This window comes from Chrysemys picta, chromosome 2 (genome assembly GCF_011386835.1).
Source record: "Chrysemys picta bellii isolate R12L10 chromosome 2, ASM1138683v2, whole genome shotgun sequence".
Lineage (NCBI taxonomy): Eukaryota > Metazoa > Chordata > Testudines > Emydidae > Chrysemys > Chrysemys picta.
Window position 1 is genome coordinate 81,732,669 of NC_088792.1, and position 22,591 is coordinate 81,755,259.

A 22,591-nucleotide genomic window follows, 5' to 3' on the forward strand; every position below is an offset into this window, starting at 1 on the left:
CTCCCAACTTTCTCCTGTGCTAGAATCATTGACCTGTGCATCCTTTCAAGCACTCTTTACTCAAGAGGGAGGGGATTACTGTTAAGTGCATGCTAGTACCTGATAGTACATGAATTCTCCAGTATGAAACAGACACTGTTGACATGTACCTGCTTTGTATTGGATGAATTTTAGGAGATTTCGGAAGCTTTGATGCTTCAATCCCAAGAAGCTGGATCCCACCATTATCTGAAGCTACAGCCAGGTAGTGTGAGCCCTGGCAAAAAGTAAGTGTCTTGACACTTCCTCCAATCCGAGAATATGTCAAAATTGATCTAAGGGGGAGGAGGGGAAGAGATAGGAAGCAGTTTCAAGTAGTGGCCCAATGTCTTAGCAAGCTCAAAAAAACAATTTAATATAATTTCACCTCTCCCACCACCTTAAAACAACAACTCTGCATTAAGACAATATTAAGGTTGCACAGTTAAGTGCTCCAAAATCAGGAAATCTCAAAGTCTAAGTTGCCCGCATAACCTTAATTCTCCCCCTTTGTGATATGCATTATGATACTCTTCAATTTCACGATCATTCTGTGCTACAGGTACAGAATAATAAAACTCCTAGAATCTTATATACATATACGTAGCTTTTTTACAATACCTTAATCTGTCTATGAACATACATACTCTAATTTCATTATCATTATGGTCCTGTGCATCTTTACTACCTTCATTTTTTTTTTGTATTAATAGGACTTCTTTTCTCTGTAAGATATGCATTTCAATAAATTATGTACCATGCATTTTCTCTTCAACCAACAGTACAAACTTCCTGAAGTGCATATCAGGGAATGAGGCAGTTAACTATGAAGCTCATTTAGCTGTAAATGTAGGTGATCTTAAGGTATCAGTACCCGCATATATTTCACCCATACATCAGAAGGATTTGCAATTACTTTGCCTATGCAATATTCCCTTGTAGTTTCAATTAGATAGAAGGGAACAAAGATTCCTAGAAAATGAAGCATAAAATGTTATAGTTGCACACTTACATGTTCCATTTGAATATTTAAGATCTTCAGTATACTGTAGGAGTGGTTCAAGCTTAACTCTGACAGTGTATTTAAATATTTTTGGGGAAAAAAAAAAAATCCTACATATTCCAAGGAATTGTAAGTTACCTGGTCGTAGTGGTTTTTCCTTCCATTTTTTGACTGTTCCAGATTTTCACCGTGCCATCATTAGAGCATGTGGCAAAAATGGAATGTTCATCCGAGACTCGAATACGGTTCACTGCAGACTTGTGTTCATGAAGGTGAGCAACTAACAGCCCTTTAGGACGCCATCCTATGGAAAGAGCAATAGGAAATCAACCCCCAAAACCTAACACAAAGGAAATATGAAAATTCCCATCCCCATCCAAGTGATAAATTGTGAGAGGTTGCAGGCACGACACTAAAAAGATACTAGGCAGACTGCACATCGACACACCAGATTTAGGCACTCTTTACTGGTGCCAAAGAGAATGTTTTTAGGAGACCCAAAAGTAAGAGCAGCATTATTTTATTTATTTATCTTACACACATTCAAACAGATAGTCATTGGGACTGATCTGTGATGCTGGACCCAAAGGATCCTAGTGTGGGATTCCATACAATAGAAGCACATAGATGGGATTTAAAATATTTTGTGGGTCAACAACCTCTTCTCTCAAACCACTGCTCCCCTCCCCATTTAATTCATGGGTGCGATGTTTAAAACCGATCAATGATTGTGGGCTTTCAGACCTCTGAGATCTAAACTGACACTACTCCACTGGCATTTAGAACAGCAGCGATGTGGAGTGCTATTCTCACATTTTCATTACTTGACACAGTGGAATAGAGGAAATGGTAGCAACTTCTGACAACAAGGCTCTTAAGCTGTTCTGCTGAGAGCCTGCTCCAATAAAGCAAAGTGAAATACTCCCAAGCCCAGTGGGGAGGGAATGCTTCGCAAGGAAGCAAAGAGACAAAAGACAGCTGCTTACAGGCAACTCTAAAATTGATGGTGGGGCTGCTGCTAGCAGGAAGCTTGAAGAAGGGAAAACTGACTGTTAGCAGCAGTAGCTTAAAGCACATTAAAGAGACTAACCCAACCCTATTTCTATCAGAGGTTAATGCATCCTTCCTGCCTCTCATCTTAGAAAGAGCAGTACCCTGCCCTCTTGCTTCCAGTCATGTGTGGGCTGGGTCCCTGCTGCCTGGACTCAGCAAGATGGAGGGCTGAGAGAATCACACCCTCTTCCCCTCCCTTCTCCCCCCGCCCCCCATTATTGCTAGAACCTAGCAGGAGGGATTTACTTTTCCTTTGTAACAGACACCTGGCATAGTAACTGAAATCCTTATTATCAGCAACAGCATCTCTGTGTGAGTCCTTATTGCTATCTCCTCCTGCCTAATGTAGCATTATTAGCCCCTCCCAAATGTGGCTGGCAATCAGGAAGTGAGAGCAGGTTCCATAAAACTGAGAAGTATATCTAAAACTAAACTGGGACTTTTTAAAAACAAAACACAGATTCAGAGTTATTACTAATAGGTTTTAGCAATATGCCAAATTACAGGGGAAGGGTATAATTAAAGCAACCCCCCCCCGATTCTACAATAAAGCAAATTTACCAGAGTTTGGATGACTGGAAGGCTCTTTCAGAGATGTGACCTATGCACTAAATAACATTACACAAAGCCAGTCAAAGCACAGGAATATTGTAAAGTTATTGATCCACAACTGTAACACGAATCCCCTGTTCACCAGTTGGCAGCAGAGAATCTGATTTGCAATAACTATAGAGTATTCAAATTACAATACTGCAATTGGCAACTGTCCTCAGAATGCCATAAAAGAGATAGGAGATGCAACATGGCCCAGTTAATTTAGCCTGAGCAACCTGAACTCCTGGGACTAACTGACTTAAGAGTGGTTGATCTTGCAGCTTTAATGTTGTATTAACAACTAGGTTTTCTGCACTATTTAGATATTTGATAAAACGCATGACAACTCTTCTAAAGCCATCTGAAACCCGGTAAAATCCTTCAAAAAAGGGGGGGGGGGGAGGTGGAGTTATCAGAGCTTCAATTCAAGCACTCTTTTCCTAAATGAATGCAATTCATCACATAAATATTAGCTTCTTCTCAAAAAGAGCTAACCAAAAGTATCTGAATCAACCTCTTACACATGTTTGTTGTGAATCTTTCCTTGAAACAAACAACAAATTTGACATGTGAACGTTGTTTGGTGCTCTTGATCTCTCTGAGAGAAACAGCTCAGCTGTGTCATGGGATGCATTATGCATTTCACAGGTCGCACAATTCTTTTCAAATGAAAAACATATGGCTGCACAGACAATATTTCTCTCAAAGGAGAAATCAATTTATACACCTCTACCCTGATATAATGCTGTCCGCGGGATCCAAAAAAATCTTACCGCGTTATAGGTGAAACTGCGTTATAATTGAACTTGCTTTGATCCACCAGAGTGCGCAACCCTGCCCCCCCGGAGCACTGCTTTACCGCGTTATATCCGAATTCGTGTTATATCGGGGTAGAGGTGTATATCAATCAAGATCACCAAGATTTAAATATCATTTGATGGCTCATTTCTTGGTAAAATACCATTGCAGCTACTATTTTACACAGTAATATAAGAACAGTGGGCAGACATTAAATCCTTTACTTACAATGCACAAGAGGAAAAAACTCAAAATACCTCTACCCAAACTTGACTATAATATTTAAATTGTTGTAAAATTTTAGCTCTGTTGTTTAAGTTTCTGAAGATTTTACACATAAAAGCTTTCTAAAAGTAGAGTGAAATTGTTAAATTACCTAATCAACTACTTGGGCAAGGACTGTATCTTTCTATACATTTATATACTGCCTAGAACAATAAAGCCCTGATCTGGATTGGGGCCTTTGGTCACTAACACTACACAAATAAATAAAATGTTATCGCTAATATGGCAATGGACATATCCAAATGATGTTAAAACAGTAGAGTCATTAGGGAGACTAGCAGAGTCAGGAGGGCCACATATTTTACAAATTCAGTCAATTGGCCATGGTTTCTCCAGCAGAGAGATTACCATTGTAAACATGCTTTGAAAAAAAATCACGTTTTGTATTGTGAACCTCACCACAGCACAGGGTCTAACCTGAAACAAAACTAAAATTTTAGTAGTTCCAAGATGGTGCTGAACTGTAGATTTAAAAATTAAAATGACTGTTTTATCTGCTGCATCAGTGTCAGTCAGTCAGTGTCCTTATGCAATAGGATGCCCTTTAGAAATAAATATCAGATGCCACAATAAAACTAACTGCCTCCTCAGTACAGATAGCCTCACTCAAAATGCTAAACCAGGGGTCGGCAATCTTTGGCACGTGGCTCGCCAGGGTAAGCACCCTGGTGGGCCGGGCCGGTTTGTTTACCTGCCGCGTCTGCAGGTTCGGCAGATCACGGCTCCCGCTGGCTGCGGTTCGCAGTCCCAGGCAAACGGGGGCGGCGGGAAGCGGCACGGGATGTGCTGGCCGCCACTTCCCGCCACCCCCATTGGCCTGGGACTGCGAACTGCGGCCAGCGGGAGCCGCGATCAGCCTAACCTGCGGACGCGGCAGGTAAACAAACCGGCCCGGCCCACCAGGGTGCTTACCCTGGCGAGCCGCGTGCCAAAGGTTGCCGATCCCTGTTCTAAACTGACCCTGTTCTCAATGTTAAAGGTGAACTGAAAAGCTTGCTGATCAGAGTTCAAATCTCTTTCCCAGCAACAGTTACTGACAAATCAACTACACTGATGGACAACTGCATTCTCTGCACTGCTCGAAGTATTAGCAAGGTCATCTGTGATTGCAAGAGAACTGATGACTAGGTCTTGGCAGGTAGCTGAAGAAACTGATTTTAAATGAGCATTTATAATTTGCATGTCTACACATCCAGTGACATGGAATATAAAAAGGGTTTCTCTTTTTAAAAGTTTTAAAAATAAGACTTTTTAGGTGACCTTTAGGGAAAAGGTTCTGTTTTGACAGTGGAAATATTAAAAATACTAAACCAGTCCAGATCAGCTTCTTAAAATCGCAGGATTTCCTAACCCAGTAATTTCCTGTGTTCCTGGCATTTCAAATTTTCCCTTATGGTGAATGTAATTCGATCCAAGAGGTTTTACCTGTGGTCTAATGACACCTTAGTCCTGATCTTTACCTGTAGGAGGTGGTTTGCTCTCCCATTCAGCATTCTCCATCATCTGTTTGGCCATTCGTTCTGCATTGCACTGTTCTCGCTTCTGTTGGACTAACTGCTGAAGTTCAGTTTTGCAAGTAGTGATGCGTAACTGGTACGTGGAAGGTGAAGCTGTACTGCTTAAAACCTGTATGGTTGGTTTCCTGGTCTGGACAACTGTTCCATCAGTTGCCTGTACGCCATAAACAATTTAAACAAATGTTCACAGCTAAATCAGTCATGTGATTAGCATGTCACGCTGACAAGAGCATGGAAGAATCATTTATCCTTTAATCTGTTAGTGATGAGTAAACATACAAATTCAAAATTAAGAACTGAATATTTGTACAAGTGAGTAACTGAATGCAGACACACAATTCGCCACAAGCCAAACTGCAACCACATTTAATGAAAGGGTTCCAAAGCCACCATAGAAAGTGGAGTCAATGTCTTAATTGCATAACAACTTTAAATACAAATTACTATTCAAAACACAGCACACAATTGTCTATTCGCTGTACACATTTTCGTGAAGAAAATATTTACTAATATTTCCTCAAGCAACTGTTGTAGGAGCAGTTACTGCAAATATACCTGTAGTCACTATTGCCAACAAAGTGACAAAATTAGCTAACCATTATTTGTTTACATAAAACCAAAAAATGTTGACAAACTCCCATCAGAGTTCCAGAATGAATACTGATGTCACAGCTAGTTAGTAAGGCCCTAATCCTGCAAGGTGATCCATCCAGGCAGCCCCTAGCACCCATACCAATTTTGGAAATCCTACAAACACATGCTCCAGAATACAAATCAATCTGTAATGAGGGATGGGAAAAAGTTTCCCTATGAACAGGTTATTCCATCCATGTTTACGGCAGGGTTTCTTGCACCTTCCTCTGCATCTGGTACTAACCACTACTGGGTACAGTATTCTTTACCGTAGACAGACCACTGCTATGATCTGGTATGGTAACTGCTGCATTCCACTGAAGTCACAAACAAAAGGGGTACACCCAAAAGGAGATTACAGGGCCTAAATTCTTGAATTCTCAAAGGGTTTCCAAGAGCTTTACGGTCAGCATAATTTATTTAATGCATTGGCTAGTCTCCCCCAACACATCCCTTAGAGATTCACTTTGGGATCATGCTGTTCATAGAACTTATTTTTTCCCATTTTTTTAAACTTTAAGCCCCAATATTCTGTTGAACAATAGAGCCAAAAGGGCAAAGAAACACTACATAAAATGGCTAAAAAAAAAAATCCCTCTTTACACTGGTCCCAACACTATGTTCAGTGAGTAGATATTAAAGTGCTTGCTGCTATTTATATGTTCAAATTAGATAAAAAATGCAAAAAAGTGAGGTCTTCAGAAATACCTGTGGAGAGGATGACAAATTGGCACAGATGCCAGCAGCGGACTCGGAACGAAGAGGTTTTCCAGTCTGTGCTGCTTCTTGATCAGCACTTTGCCCTTTAGGTATTGGCTGGGAGATGTTAGAAGGTTCCAAAGACCCAAACATACTTTTCCATTCTTCATTTACATTTGCTTCTTGTTTTACATTTTTTCTAGCTATAAGAAACAGACCAAAAAAGAAAGAATTAACACAAGATTTAATTCATTACAACAATCATTCAAATTGGTCATGACTTTAGCACTAAGTGTAACCCAATACATGCAGATTTATTATGGAATTACTTTAATCAAAGAAAAAATGCATTATTGGGTTATTTAAAATCAGCTGGTAGGGATGTTAGAAGAAAGAGAGATTTAGACCCCTAACAACTGGAAAATTCCTACTTAGCATTAGAAGAGCTGTATTGAAATAACATAATATTCTATTTGCATATTCTTAATCCTAAAGCTGACCCATTCATATAACTCATGCAAATCAGAGAGAATTTTTTTAATGTAGAAGGGAAGTAGGATCAAGTCATAAATAATGAAGTTCTTCCTACGAAAGTTAATCCAGTATTGGCACAGGAGAGAGACTAGTTCAGTGGTTCTTAACCTGGGGTACGTGCACCCCTGGGGGTACACAGAAGTCTTCTACGGAGTACATCATCTAGATATTTGCCTAGTTACATAAAAAGCACCAGCAAAGTCAGTACAAACTAAAATTTCATACAATGACTTGTTTATACTACTCTATATACTATAAACTGAAATGTAAATACAATATTTATATTATTTATAATTATATGGTAAAAATGAGAAAATAAGCAATTTTTCAATAATAGCGTGCTGTGATACTTTTGTAATCTTATGTCTGATTTTGTAAGCAAGTACTGTAATTTTTAAGTGAGGGGGTACGCAAGACAAATCAGACTCCTGAATGGAATACAGTAGTCTGGAAAGGTAGAGAACCACTGGACTAGTTTATCATATGACACTAGGCAGATTACTGCTGGCATCAAATACTGTCATTTTCCAGCAAGGTAGCAGCCACCTCCAGATGGCTCAAGAATGTAATTAAGAAATGTATTTTGAAAATTCCTTTTTGGGTCACTTAAAACTAAAAAAGAAGTAGAAACATGGGGCAAATTAACCCCAGACTAAGCCAATGCATAACGACTAAAGGCAAGATGCCTAATATCAATCAGTTTAAGGGAGAGAATTTATTAAAAGCATTGACTCCGCATATTAACTTGTAAACCCTCTCTATGACTGACTCCACAGGACCCAAAATTTGTGCTTATGTTTCCCCCCACCCAAATTTATGCGTATATTATATATTTTTTATAATATACCACAAGGAGTTGACAGGCATTGTGCTTTTAAATGTCAAAGTCAGAAATCTTGAGATTCCCAAGGTGTAATAAAAATGCAGGCATGTGTGAGAGAGAGGGGAGCTGACGTGTTTGCTGTAGGGCAAGTTGGAGTAGTGAGCTTTGGGGGATTTGTAGTAAGCAGAGTTCCAAGTAAAAAACAGACACAAATAGGAGAAGTGGCGGGAAGGTTGCAGCATCAGGGAGGAGTTGCACACACATGGGGGCATGATACAGTCAGAAGAATGGGAAAGAAATGGAAGCAATAGAAGACAGCAAGGTGTTGGAGTAGGTGTTTGGATGGGGGAGCTGAACAGTGTTGATGCAGAAAGCATTTGATGAGACATACCGAAAAACACTCCTAGAAACAACTCTTTTCCCCAGAGTTCGACCCTTTAAAAACACCTCGGACAAGTGGCCAACATATTCAAAGTGAAAAAAACTGGTCATCCCACTAAGGGACAGTAGAGGAAGTAGGGAGAAGAAAAGTGATGAAAAAAAGGTCATCTGTGACACTGAAAACCTGACCATTTATTTTTAATATAAACACTACTGATAGTCCATCTCACTTCACACAACCTTTGCTCATTACTGCCCCAGAGTTGTATAGAGTTAAATCCAGTTAGTTAGAAGTGAAAGACTCCACAGGCTACTATTAATTCATTGGAGCCAGCCAATCCCCCAGTTTCTGACATTTCAAGTGACACCCCCTGTTTAGTGAAGTTTTGCTGGCTTTATTATTACTATCATTATGAGTCCAGTGTTATTGCAAACAATTGTTTAAGTTGAAATACTCAGAACGTTTACTGAATATGTTCAAGAGTCAACTGCCCAACCCTCCTGAAAATAAAACAAAGAGATAAAACATGAGAATATACCAACCACGTTTGTCATCAGGCTCCTGCTTTGTTTTAACAAGATCAACTTGTCTTCCAGTTATTCCCAGAGTTGCCAAGTCAATAACCCCTTTTTGAGTGCTGTCATGCAGGTGGCTCTGGTCCACTATATTGGCCTTGGCTTTATTGGATTTTAACATAAAGTCCTTTAATGCTAACAGTTTGTCTTCTTCCTCCTCAGTCATACCCTACAACAAAACACATGGAGACAATTTTAAACAGAACTTCCATCAAGATATGGAGATACAGAAGTGGGATACATTAATGGTTCTTAATGAAGGGAGAGAACTCAAGACAGACGTCTATCATTTCAAACACATTTTGGGGAAGTTGCTACATTGTAAGGACAGTATTTTACACCCCCCACCCCTCCACACACCCCCCCCCACAAGTTTGGATAGGGAGAAGGGATACAAAACTGCTAAAGGACAGAACTACTAACTGATATATCTGGCTTGTGGCCTATCACCAGGGATTTGAAGTCAGTGCACACTAGGAAAGAACTGACATAGGCTGAGTCTTCTCTACAGTTTCCATCTCTGTAGATGGGAGGTTCTCAAGGCCAGCCATTTCCATAAGGAGGATTACAGTGCTCCATCATTAGCCAGTCTCCTCCCCAATTATCTACCTGGAGGTACAATAAAGGAAATGGGCTCAAGGGCCTGTATCCCACAGCTGGGAGGAAAGGGATTTAAAAACGGACTTTATACTCCTTGTCCATTCAGTACTGCAAAGCCAGCCTACTTCACCTCACGCCGTCTCTCTGGTCAGGTGGAGGAGCACACCTCTGGGGCCTTGGAGTGGTTATGTCCTCTTTGTAAAGCTCTTTCCCTTCTCCTTTTTTACATGCAAGCCTATAAACACCATAGCTCCCTCTTACCCTAGCCTGGTTGTCTCTCTCTATGGCAGACTTTTTTTAAAATGCCTCATTACCTTCTCAAGGCCTTCATTCTGCAAACTCAAGCACTGAAATCAATGGGACTTTTTGAGCAGTTTTTGGTATGATCAGAACCTTGAATTGTGAGCTCCTTGGGACAGGGACTGTATCTACCTGTGTGTCTGTACAAAACCTATCACACCAGAGCCTCACTGGCGTGTACTACTGCAGTACAAATAAAGAATAATAATTACTTGGGAAAGTAGCTTCTTTAGCAGCTGTGCTATGGCTGGGTCCTCAGGGGGAGGACAATCAGGGCGAGTGCCATTCCTTTTCTTCTGACGCATATGAAGATGTCTGAAAAGGCTTGCGATGTCCTTTGATCTTAAAGCATAATCGAATATGGACCGACTTACTGGCTCCTTAAGGACACTCAACAGGACTATTTCTTTATCTATCTGCAATTCAGAAAAAGGGAACAATCAACAAGGAATGCATCATATATCTGTAGAAATACAAGACTTGTCCAATAGCTTTTGGCTATCAAAGGAGGAACAAGTTGCGACAATGTCTGTCTGGTTATAAGAAAAGCAACTTTTAAAAAGAATGAAGTGTTTTTATATATTTAAATCTTACTTAATACCATTATTTGTTGTAGTTACCCTTTCATGAGCCATAGATGTCTTTTACAGCATAAAATATTATTTCTATGTATTATAATGTAACAGGAAGTGAAAGATTATAAATCAGAATACTTCTCATTTTAAGATATACACAACAATATAAAACTTCTTTAAAAAGGCATTGCTTAAAATAATATTTTAGCAATAAGTTTCCTTACAGTCTTAACACCACCACAGTTTGTTAAAACAAAGAATGTTAAGAATCAAATGTACTTTCAGAATACATGTTGTGATTATGTTTGGATTTCTCTTTGCTCAGACAATTGGGGCAAGCATTCAAAAAGAAACCTACAGTATTGTGCAAAAAGATGTGCCACTGCACACCATTTGGGCAGGCAATTATTGCAAACAGGATGATCTGCAACTGCTTCATCCTGCAAGGTGCTGACTACGCTGGCCCTGATCTAGCACAGCACTTAAGCATGTGAGTAGTCCCACTGAAGTCCCAAGTGCATTGATGACTAGCTAGCTGAAGTCAACAGGACTACTACTGTACTTAAAGTTAAGCATATATTTTAATGCTTTTCTGGATCAGGGCCAGAATGCTCAGCATCTTACTGGACTGAGACCCAAGTGCACATAGCTATATGCACACAATAGACCTTGTTTGCACTTTTGCACATGAATAGTGCACATAGCTATATGCACACAATAGACCTTGCTTGCACTTTTGCACATGAATCACTGGTCTTAAAAAAAAAAATTACCCATAGCAGTTTTTATGGGCAGTTTATAATCACTTTCAGGTTCCTATGCACTAGCACAATGCTACAGTAACTTGGCTGCAAACACTGCAAGGAAATGCTTTGTTCAAAAATGATTCTATCGATCTGAGATATTGTAAAAACTTCTATTATTTGGATGAAGTTTGAAGTGATATTGTCCTTTAAAAATTTTAAAAGTTTCAATTCAGTTTTCAGATTAGGAAACTAATCAGATGCTCAGTTAGGAGCAGTTCAATTTTCTGACCTCTTGTAGCAGATGTTGATAGACTGGCAATGGAGTGAACATGAAACTTTTTTTTTTTTTTTAAAAACAGATATTATTGCAAAGACAGATCTAAATTTATGAACATACAGTATATATTCATGTCATTATGTAATCAATTACCTGTATTATCGGCTGAGTGATAAAAGGATGGAGATAAGGCATTAGCTTGCAGTAGACATCAGCAATATTTAAGTGCTGTGCTACCACAGTGATAAATCCTACTGCCCCATAACGTATCCAAAGGTTTGGATGGCATAGGAAGGGCGCTGGGGGAGAAAAAAAAAAAGTTAAAAAATGTATCATTTCAAATTGAAGAGACAGGACTATTCTGTATTTGCCAGATGGAGATCCTCATTTCCCCTCCCCAAGTTCAGTCCCTCCTCCTCCAAAGTACCAAAGATTTCACAGATGGGGCCTGAAGTCAATGAGCTTCAGAACAGGCACTCGGGCCCAAATCCTCAAAGGCACGTAACTCCCTCTGATTTTAACTTAGGTGTCCTAAATAGCTTTGAGGATCAAGGCCCTCACTAAGGACCAACATCCTATGCTGGAAGAGCACTAGTGACAGACTCGAGAAGGGAGTCAGCTCCAGAATAATAGAGGGAAAATAAATGAAAAAAATTGGGGGAAATTCTGCATGCACTCTTAAAAAATAAGATGGGGGAACATCACCACAATTGTTTGGGAAGTATGAGCCTCTGAGTCATGTAACCTAGTCCCCTGAATCATGGCAAGACAGACAGTCCTCTCTAAAGTTTCCCCAAATATTTCAGTTACAGCCTTAAACATTTCTAATGATTGTGCAAATCTAACAATTATAAATTTCAAATTATTCTAGAACCTTCTTTGGCAGCTTATTCCCTTGTATAATCCAGTTTTTACTAAATATTTCACATAAATGTTCTTTGCTGTAGCCAACATGTTATTTCTTATTTAATCATCTGAAACTGACAGTTAAAGTTTCAGGTTGGTAAATTTATTTAAGCAGAAAGTGAGTCCTGACCTTAATTTTGGCAGCACTTCTACTGGAAGTATTGATTAAAAACAAAATTCTAATCCAAGTGAATCTGGATTTTAATTGATATTTTACACCCTAATATCCACTTCAGATTATTTGTTTAATCAAAGTGGTTATTTTAGAATTCTAAGCAACTTGTTATTGCATTAGCAACAGCTTATTAAAAGTTAGGAAAATAATTCCCACCAGAACCTAAAGAAATTTAGGGTAGGGTCATATAATGGATAACTAAGCTAATAGTGAAACTACAGAATTAAGATTTTCTGTAGAAAAACCAAGATATTTTGAGCATTTTTTTAAACTTACCTATATCACAAGCAAATTCATAGATGTGTGGTTTCTGCAACAGCCCTAACTGGCACATACAGGTAAGAGCATTGAGGGCCTTAAAAATGACAAATTCTTCAGCATCACTGAGACCTTGCTGGAGTAGAGGTTTTAAAATTGATGAACTTTGCCAGCCAACATAAGCAGCAACACCTAAAAGCCATAAAGTGTTATTGTAATGGGCAAGGTAACACCCCCAAAACGCTAAGACAGCTGGGTAACAAACACTATATACAAAGGCAGTCCACATCTTCCTGGAAGTGATTTGATCATTTGTGTGGGGGCGGGGGCAGAACACCACAAATTCAAACACAAAAATGATAAGCTCATGCTATATTTGCAAAAGGCAAAGGCAAAACTCACAATAACTTCAATGGTGCAACATCAGGGCCATACTGAACCTCCACAAAATCAAGAAAGCTGAAATGCTTCATACTTCAGGCTACTCTCCTCCATCAGTGTTTGCAGTTGGAAGCCAAAGAAACTTGTGCCCTTAAAATTACTTAGGCTCTTAAACACATACCTAGGCACCTAACTTGCAGTCCCTATTTTTGAACATTTGGGTCTGTGTGTATAACAAAGTTGGCAATAACTTTGTTAATGTACGGAAAGACTAAATAACTTTTAACTGTTAACAAGGAACCAATTTTGTTTTGAAATGAGAGATTTTATGCCACTCAGAAAAGTTTAATAAAAATACAATTTTAGCCCGCTGGTGCTGCAAACACATTTAAGCACATGAATAATCCTATTGAAGTGAATGGGATTATTCATGCAAATAAAGCTCTGTATCTGCTTAACCCAATTTTTTGGGGGGAGGGAGCTAACAGTTTTGTGTAATTCAAATACGATACTTTTTAAAAAGAAACAAAACAGCATTTACAGTTAAGTTCATTATAAATTTTAATCTAAAGTTGCAGCTGCACAAATTTTCATATTAGTTTTACACAGCCTCGACCTCACCTAAATCAATTTTTTTATTCAACAGATTTAAAAGGTCTTGATTTAAATCACTCCATCCTGCTACCAAGAAGAAATAAAAAGACATGCATGAGCATTAAATTGCTTGCCTCTATGTCAGAGTTACTAAAATCTCTACAGGAGAAGCCCTCTTCTGTGACTGTAAAAATCTGTATGAACCTGCAGCAGTGTATTCAATTAACTGATTACATCTAAGCATGTTTCAGCCAAGAAACCGAGTACTTACCAACTATGCTGTCAAAGAAAGCTCCCCGAAGATGCCAGTCATTCTTATCATTCAGGAAGGTGATCATATGAGATAGGAGGACATCATTGGCTTTTTGACGTCCAAAGAAGACACAGAGACGTGTTATTCCATTTTCCATTAGCGTCTGTTTCACAATGTTTTCTGGGTCACTCAGCAGAGTAACAACTTTTTGCTGGACCATTTCATGCAAAGCCTGAAGCTCTGCAAGAGACACACAATAGAAAATTGAGTCAACATGAAACAAAACGTGTATTTGTCAGCCACCATAAAATTAATTAAAATAATATGCAATTCTGAAGGACAGCTGACTCGGTGAAACAGTAATGCAACAGAATGACTAGGATTCTGAAGCCATGCTTATAAATGGATTCATACTCAGGCTCTGAATTGATAGAACTGGGGAAGCCATAGAAGCGTATTTCAGGGATATGGATAAAAACATACCCCAAACAGTCTAGTCTGTGCTTCCATTGAGGTGATCCACTTATCGCACTTATGGCTGAAGTAAGGACGTGGGAAAGCATCAAAATGAGTCAATTAGAGTATGTCTACACAGACAAAAAAAACCTGCGGTTGGCCTGTGTCAGTTGACTCCGGCTCATGGGGCTCAGGCTGCGGCGCTGTTTCATTGCTGCGTGGTTTTCCAGACTCAGGCTGAAGCCCAGACTCTAGGACCATGAGGGGTGGAAGAGTCTCAGAGCTTGGGCTCCAGCCTGAGCCCAGAAGTCTACATGGCAATGAAACAGCCCTGCAAGCCCGAGTCGGCTGGCATGGGCCAGCCGTGGGTTTTTCTTTGCTGTGTAGACATACCCTTAGGGCAGGTCTACACTTACCTCTGTAGCGATTGATCCAGCAGGGGGTCGATTTATCGTGTCTAGTGAAGACGCGATATATCGACCGCCAAGCACTCTCCCATCGACTCCAGTACGCCACCAGAGCAAGAAGCGTAGGCGAAGTCGACAGGGGAGCGTCAGCAGTTGACCTACCTCAGCGAAGAAACTGTGGTAAGTAGCTCTAAGTACGACAACTTCAGCTACACTATTTTCATAGCTGAAGTTGTGTAACTTAGGCCAAAGTAGCCCCCCCACTCCAGTGTAGACCAGGCCTTAGAGACAACGGTTCAACAGCAAACACAAAATGCTTTGTGGTAACAGAGTAATTGAAAATTCACTTGCTTGTCAGTAGCTTCACCTTTCCTAAACTGATGGCAGAGTTGAGGTTGTGTATTTTTAACAATCTGGACAGATGATCTTTTAGGAATATGGAGATAAATAAGCAGCATTGAAAGAAATCAGAGATTTCCAATTTCATTAAATAAGTGAGCAATTATCCCCAAGCTACAAAGAGTGCTCTACAATGGTAAACCACTGTAACCATTCATTGCCAAGTCATGTGCTTGGGTATTTCTAGTCCATGGTTTAAATAAAAGTGTAATTTTACAAAGAATTTCTAACTATTAGATGGAACTTGATAATACAGGGCCAAGCCCCAAGAGATAATGAGTAAGGCTATGATTTGGTCGTGGAAGTCACAGAATCCATGACTTCCAGGGACCTACGTGACTTCAGCCTATGTGGTCGGGAGCTGCAGGATGCCCCACCACCCCGGGTGAACCCCGCAGCACCTAGAACGAGTCCAAGTCCCGCTGCCCCCCACACACCTGTCTTGTAACCCGATATATATCTTTTAAAATAATGTAAAACTGTGAGGGCTCTGGGGTGGGGCTGAGGATGAGGGTTTGGGGTGTGGGAGGGGCTTGGGCAGAGGGGTAGGGTGAAGGATGAGGGGTTCATGGTGCAGGAGGGCTAAGGCAGAGGGTTGGAGTGCAGGGGGGATGAGGGTCTGGCTGGGGGTGCGGGCTCTGGGGTGGGGTAGGGCCACGGATGAGGAGTTTGGGGTGCACGCAACCCCCCCAACCCTCTCCCCTCCGGCAGCACACTCACCTCGCACCATTGTCACCGCACATGCTCCTAGGACCCCTCTCAGGTGCAGGAAGCCCCCTTGCCTCCCTCTGTGGTGGATGCGGGGGCAGGACTGCCATCAAGTGTGCGAATCCTCCTACCGCTGCCCCTCACTATAGACTCACTGGGGGTGGGGAATGGGGCTGCCCTTGCCCAGCGTGAGGCAGGAGTGGTGACTGTGGGTGCGGGAGCTCCTGTGCTAGTGGAGGGTCCGTCCGAGGCGGAAGGGCAGGATTAGGGTCAGGGTCAGCCTGCCCTAGCACTAGTGGTTGGGGGGGGGGGCACTAGGACCCTGCAGCAGCAACTGATGCCAGGAGCCAGCAGAGCGGAGTGCAGTGTGGAGCTGCAGGGGGCAGCCACCCACTTCCCAGGGCGCAGGCAGGGACACTCAGTGGAGGCACGCAGGCGTGGGGGAGAGACCTGGCCCCGAACATTAGTGGAGCCGGGCCCCCGCGCCCTGAATATTGTTGGAGCCTGGGCCCATATAGCTTGCCACCCTGCCCGCAGCTCCTGGCCGCCGCAGCTCCTGGCTGACATGGGAGGCGGGGGCCCCCCACAGCTCTTGGCCCCACAGGCAGCGGGGGAACCCTGGGGCTGCAGTCAGCAGGAGTGCCCCGCAGCCCCCAACTGCTGCAGGCAGCTCCTAGCCCCTGCGCAGCTGCCCCGCTTGTGGCAGTGTGGGGACCCCAGAGATCCTCATTTTGTCACTGATATTTTTAGTAAAGTCACAGACAGATCAGAGCTTCCATGAATTTTTCTTTTTTTGCCCGTGACCTGTCTGTGATTTTTACTAAAAATCTCTGTAACAAAATCTTAGCCTTAATAATGAGCACCCAGAATTGAAATCAACAGAAAATGTAAGAACTCAGCACTACAGGCTTTGACCCATAAGTAAGCAACCCATACATAAGTTACATTACCTGTGTCATAGTTTTCACTGGGATGTGACACTTCATCCATTTCTTCACTGGTCGGCTCATTTTCCATGTTCAGATTTTTCAGCTGTACTAATTCCAGAAATCTCAGAGCCGTTTCTGCTAATAGTGCTATGTTTTCTGTAATGATAAACATTTACAACCATAATTTTTTTTTCATTTTAAATCTGGTGCTTGCAAATGGAAAGAATTACTACTACTGACAAGAACCAGGCACTGTGGGCAAATGCTATACTACATGCTCTGTCAACACAATGTGACCTGGTACATTCCTGCAATTGTAGCTCCAGTAAAACTACCAGGTGAATCAAACTGTGCGGTACTTTAGTGATCTGAGAAGTTGGAGAAGAAATGAAGAAGTTAAAACGAAACCAGGTTCATTGATAACATAAGCAGAACTATTTTTACAGAACGAAAAAGCTAATAGACTAGCCCAACAGGTCACCCAACCTCAGGCTAATGATTAATAACCTGATAGAATTAAATGCCATTAAATTCAAATTAACCAACAGGATAGTAAGTGCTTGCATCACAACAAATTTGTTCAGGGACATGAATGTTTGTGGGTAAAACACAAACCTTTGTAGAATGTCTAGACTAGCATTTACTATCAGCTTGGTTAACTCGAGTTAATTGACAATCAGTTAACTCACCTTTAAAAACAAGACCACAAAGCCTGGGTATGGCAGAAGAGTGCAGCAGGCCCTGCTTACCCACCCAGATACAGCCTGACTGTTGGGGTAAGTACTGAGAACTTCCCTTGTTACCATTCCTGCCTCTCTGGGGAAAGAGGGGTTCACTGTTGCTGCCTCTAGTGCTTCCAAAGGTCCTTGTTGCCACTCTGAGGTGGTGGGGGGGCCTTGCCTCTCCTGCCACAAGGAGCCCTGTGCTGTAGTGTTCCTAGGGCCTCAATCCAGCTCTGGCAAAGGAATACTGACATTACCAATATGCAACATTCTACAAGCTGCTTTATTAGAAAACATTATATGGCTTTGCATGTACAACTGAAATAAAAGAGTAGTTTCTACCAAAAAGTTATGTCACCTAAAGTAGTGAGCACTGATAGTGCTGCTGACAAACTTTTACAATTAAAAGCATGAAACTCCCACTAAAATCAACAGCAACTTCATTTATGAACATAAGAACAGCCATACTGGATCAGACCAAAGGTCCATCTTGCCCAGGATCCTGTCTTCTGGCAGTGACCAATGCCAGGTGCCCCAGAGGGAATGAACAGAACAGGTAATCATCAAGTGATCTATCCCGTCGCCCATTCCCAGCTTCTGGCAAACAGAAGTTAGGGACACCATCTCTGCCCATCCTGGATAATAGCCATTGATGGACCTATCCTCCATGATTGTATCTAGTTCTTTTTTGAAACCTGTATAGTCTTGGTCTTCACAACATAAGGTTGACTTTGCGTTCTGTGAAGAAATATTTTCTTTTGTTTGTTTTAAACGTACTGCCTATTCATTTCATTTGGTGACTCCTAGTTCTTGTTATGAGAGAGTAAATAACACTTCCTTATTTACTTTCTCCACACCAGTCATTATTTTATAGACCTCTATCATATCCCCCTTTAGTCATCTCTTTTACAAACTGAAAAGTCCCAGTCTTATTAATCAATCCTCGTATGGAAGCTGTTCTATACCCCTAATCATTTTGTTGCCCTTTTTTGAACCTTTCCCAATTCCAATATAATCTTTTTTGAGATGGGGCAACCACATCTGCACGCCGGATTCAAGATGTGGGCGTACCATGGATTTATATAGCGGCAATGTGATATTTTCTGTCTTATTATCTATCCCTTTCTTAATAATACCCAACATTCTATTAGCTTTTTTGACTGCCTCTGCACATTATGGATACTTCTCTGAAAACATCCACTCAATGATGCCAAGATCTCTCTCTTGAGCAGTAACAGCTCATTTAGATCCCATCATTTTATATATATAGTTGGGACTGTTTTTCAATGTGCATTACTTTGCATTTATCAACATTGAATTGCCATTTTGTTGCCTAGTCACTCAGTTTTGTGAGATCCCTCTTCACAGTCTGCTTTGAACTTAACTATCTTGAATAGTTTTGTATCATCAGCAAATTTTGCCACGTCACTGTTTACCCCTTTTTCCAGATCATTTATGAATATATTGAACAGTACTGGTCCCATTACAGACCCCTGGGGGACACCACTATTTACCACTCTCCATTCTGAAAACTGACCATTTATTCCTACTCTTTGTTTCCTATCTTTTAACCAGTTATCAATCCATGAGAGAACCTTCCCTTTCATCCCATGACAGCTTACTTAAGAGCCTATGGTGCGAGACCTTCTCAAAGGCTTTCTGAAAATCTAAGTATACTATATCCATTGGATCCCCCTTGTCCACATTTGTTGATCCCTCAAATAATTCTAGTAGTTTGATGAGGCATGATTTCCCTTTACTCAAAAACCATGTTGACTCTTCCCCAACAAATTATGTTCATCTATGTGTCTGACAATTCTGTTCTTTACTAGAATTTCAACCAGCTTGCCCGGTACTGAAGTCAGGCTTACTGGCCTGTAATTACCAGGCTCATCTCTGGAGCCCTTTTTAAAAATTGGTGTCACAATAGCTATCCTCCAGTCATTTAGTAGAGAAGCTGATTTAAATGATAGGTTACAAACCGCAGTTAGTAGTTCTGAAGGAACTCAAATGTGAAATTGCAGAGCTCTTGGGTGAATACCATCTAGTCCTGGTGACTTATTACTCTTTAGAGTAGCAGCCGTGTTAGTCTGTATCCGCAAAAAGAAGAACAGGAGGACTTGTGGCACCTTAGAGACTAACAAATTTATTAGAGCATAAGCTTTCGTGGACTACAGCCCACTTCTTCGGATGCATCCGAAGAAGTGGGCTGTAGTCCACGAAAGCTTATGCTCTAATAAATTTGTTAGTCTCTAAGGTGCCACAAGTCCTCCTGTTCTTCTTATTACTCTTTAGTTTATCAATTTGTTCCAAAACCTTCTCTAATGCATCTGGGCCAGTTCCTCATATCTGTCACTTAAAAAGAATGGCTCAGGTTTGGGAATCTCCCTCACGTCATCAGCCGTGAAGACCGAAGCAAAGAATTCATTTAGTTTCTCCACAATGGCCTTATCGTCCTTGGGTGCTCCTTTAGTATCTCCATCATCCAGTGGCCCCACTGGTTGTTTAGGCATCCTGCTTCTAATATACTTAAAGAATTTTTTGCTATTATTTTTTGAGTCTTTGGCTAGTTGTTCTTCAAATTCTTTTTTGGCCTTCCTAATTATATTTTTACACTTCACTTGACAGAGTTTATATTCCTTTCTATTTTCCTCACTAGGATTTAACTTCCTTTTTAAAGGATACCTTTTTGCCTCTCACTGCTTCTTTTATTTGTTGGTTAGCAACAGTGGCACGTTTTTGATTCTCTTACTATGTTTTTGAATTTGGGGTATACATTTAAAGTTGAGCCTCTATTATGGTATCTTTAAAAAGTTTCTGTGCAGCTTACAGGGATTTCACTTTTGGCACTGTACTTTTTAATTTTTATTTAACTTCCTCATTTTTGTGTAGCTCCCCTTTCTGAAATTAAATGCTACTGTGTTAGGCTGCTGTGGTGTTTTTCCTGCCACAGAGATGTTAAATTTAATTATATTATGGTCACTATTACCAAGCGGTCCAGCTATATTCACCTCTTGGACCAGATCCTGTGCTCCACTTAGGACTAAATCAAGAATTGCCTCTCCTCTTGTGGGTTCCAGGACTAGCTGCTCCAAGAAGCAGTCTTTTAAGGTGTCAAGAAACTATCTCGGCATCCCATCCTGAGGTGACATGTACCCAGTCAATATGGGATAGCTGAAATCCTCTTTTTTTTTTTTTTTTTTTTTTTTTTTTTTATAGCCTCTAATCTCCCTGAGCATTTCACATGACACCACGTGGTCTAAAGCTTTCAAGACAATGGAGAATATATAAGTGGGGAACAAGAAAAACTGAAGGTATGTTTCCCTCTTACCAGCATATGCCAGTCTGACAATAGTGGCTTCATCTTGGGCTAAATGTGCTATGCCTGGCAAAATGTATTCTGGGTAAATATTGATATCATTGCGTGGCACCTCCTTGACAAGAGCAAGAACTTTAGTCAGTGTCCTCACAGCTTCTGCCCTCACCCTAGGCACAGAGTCATTGCTGAAATGTAATAGATAAGGCATAATACGATCCAGCAGAATCTCCACACTTAATCTTGGTGCTAAATGCAGAATCAGTTCCAAAGCAGCCAGTTTTGAATCACAGTATTTGAGAGTCTGTAAACAGGAAGTTATCACAGACACTAGAACAACTAGCCCATTCTCTTTTGTCTCTCCCTCTGCTTTCTCTGTTCGATCATGTCCACAGAGATTATGAATAATGTTATCCAGATCTTTACGTATGACAAGTATACGCTCATCTGCTGATAGGAATGTTTCCTTGGCAAACTGTGCCATGTAAGGCTGGAGAAAGGTGTAAAATATTTCAGGAAATGCATTGTTACGTTGTTGTTTTAAGTAATCATCTGCTCCTAAACGTTTATCTGGCTCACAGTGGATCATCTGAGTGACCTGCAGAGAGGTAGTGGGTGGAGGGAGAGTGGGAGAAAAAGATTACAAGGTTTAGAAATGAATGATAAGTTATCCCCAAAACAGTCAAAACCAAAAGCAGAAGAAATAAGAGGGCTCTACAGAATGCAGTGTTATTTACCAGTTCTCTGATACTGCGATCTTCAATTTTGTTCAGGACTTGATCAGGGGAGAAAAGACCATTTCTATAGGCCAAAAGCTGAGATAAGTCAAACAGTGGTACACCTTCTGTGAAGAGCTCTGCTATTACACAGCCTGCAAAATATCAAATATGATGTCTGAGCATTACAAAATAGATACTCCTCCTTTGCTGTCAATGCAAAAACAAAAATAAGTTTTACACGATTCAACTGATTACAAAAATCTAAAGGGATAAAAGAGTGTGTCCAAAGAGCTATTTTAAGTTTAATATCTCTGTATCAAGAAAACCCCCACAGTTGCTTTAAAACATGATCCCTACATTTCAAGAGTACAACGTCTTAGAAGTATATTTCATATATTTCAACAGCCATAGGGTGGTAGCATGAAGCAACATAAAGCACTTGCATTTTTTAGCTGGCAGGTGCTTGAAGCAAGACCAGAAAAGGAAACCACATCACTGTCATGTGGCAGAGTAACTAATCAACCAACCAAGAAAGCACAGAGTAACCAGCCCTCCTCAGGAAGTGACTGAAGGACCTCTGCTTCTGTGGTGATGCTCAGTGATGGTGTTTGTCAACTATGGGTATGTCTACACTGCAGCTAGACACCAGTGGCTGGCCTGTGCCAGCAGACTTGGGCTCCCCAGGCTCGGGCTGTTTAATTGCAGTGTAGATGTCCAGACTTGGGCTGGGACCAGGCTCTAAGATCCTCTGAGATAGGAGGGTCTCCCAGCTCGAGCTGCAGCCAGGGCTGGAATGCCTACATCAGAGTTAAATAACCCCGCAGCCTGAAACCTGCGAGCCCGAAACCTGCGAGCCCGAGCCAGGCCAGCCACTGGTGTCTAATTGCAGCGTAGATGTACAACCTTACTTATTTTAGGATATTTTGAGCAGTAACATTAAGATTGGGGCAGAAACC

General features: G+C 41.0%; 1 protein-coding gene across 1 annotated transcript in view; it reads right to left on the reverse strand.

Moving 5' to 3' along the window:
- Positions 1 to 22,591, reverse strand: part of PIK3R4 (phosphoinositide-3-kinase regulatory subunit 4) — a 32,913-nt gene that overhangs the window by 7,631 nt on the left and 2,691 nt on the right. The window contains exons 3-14 of the mRNA XM_005278661.5: positions 21,654 to 21,787; positions 20,932 to 21,514; positions 16,900 to 17,034; positions 13,998 to 14,219; positions 12,770 to 12,943; positions 11,566 to 11,711; positions 10,027 to 10,230; positions 8,882 to 9,083; positions 6,610 to 6,803; positions 5,212 to 5,422; positions 1,160 to 1,325; positions 150 to 314 (exon numbers count right to left, since the gene is read on the reverse strand). Coding sequence (XP_005278718.1) covers positions 150 to 314; positions 1,160 to 1,325; positions 5,212 to 5,422; positions 6,610 to 6,803; positions 8,882 to 9,083; positions 10,027 to 10,230; positions 11,566 to 11,711; positions 12,770 to 12,943; positions 13,998 to 14,219; positions 16,900 to 17,034; positions 20,932 to 21,514; positions 21,654 to 21,787 — 2,536 coding nt within the window. The remainder of the gene's footprint in view (positions 1 to 149; positions 315 to 1,159; positions 1,326 to 5,211; positions 5,423 to 6,609; positions 6,804 to 8,881; positions 9,084 to 10,026; positions 10,231 to 11,565; positions 11,712 to 12,769; positions 12,944 to 13,997; positions 14,220 to 16,899; positions 17,035 to 20,931; positions 21,515 to 21,653; positions 21,788 to 22,591) is intronic.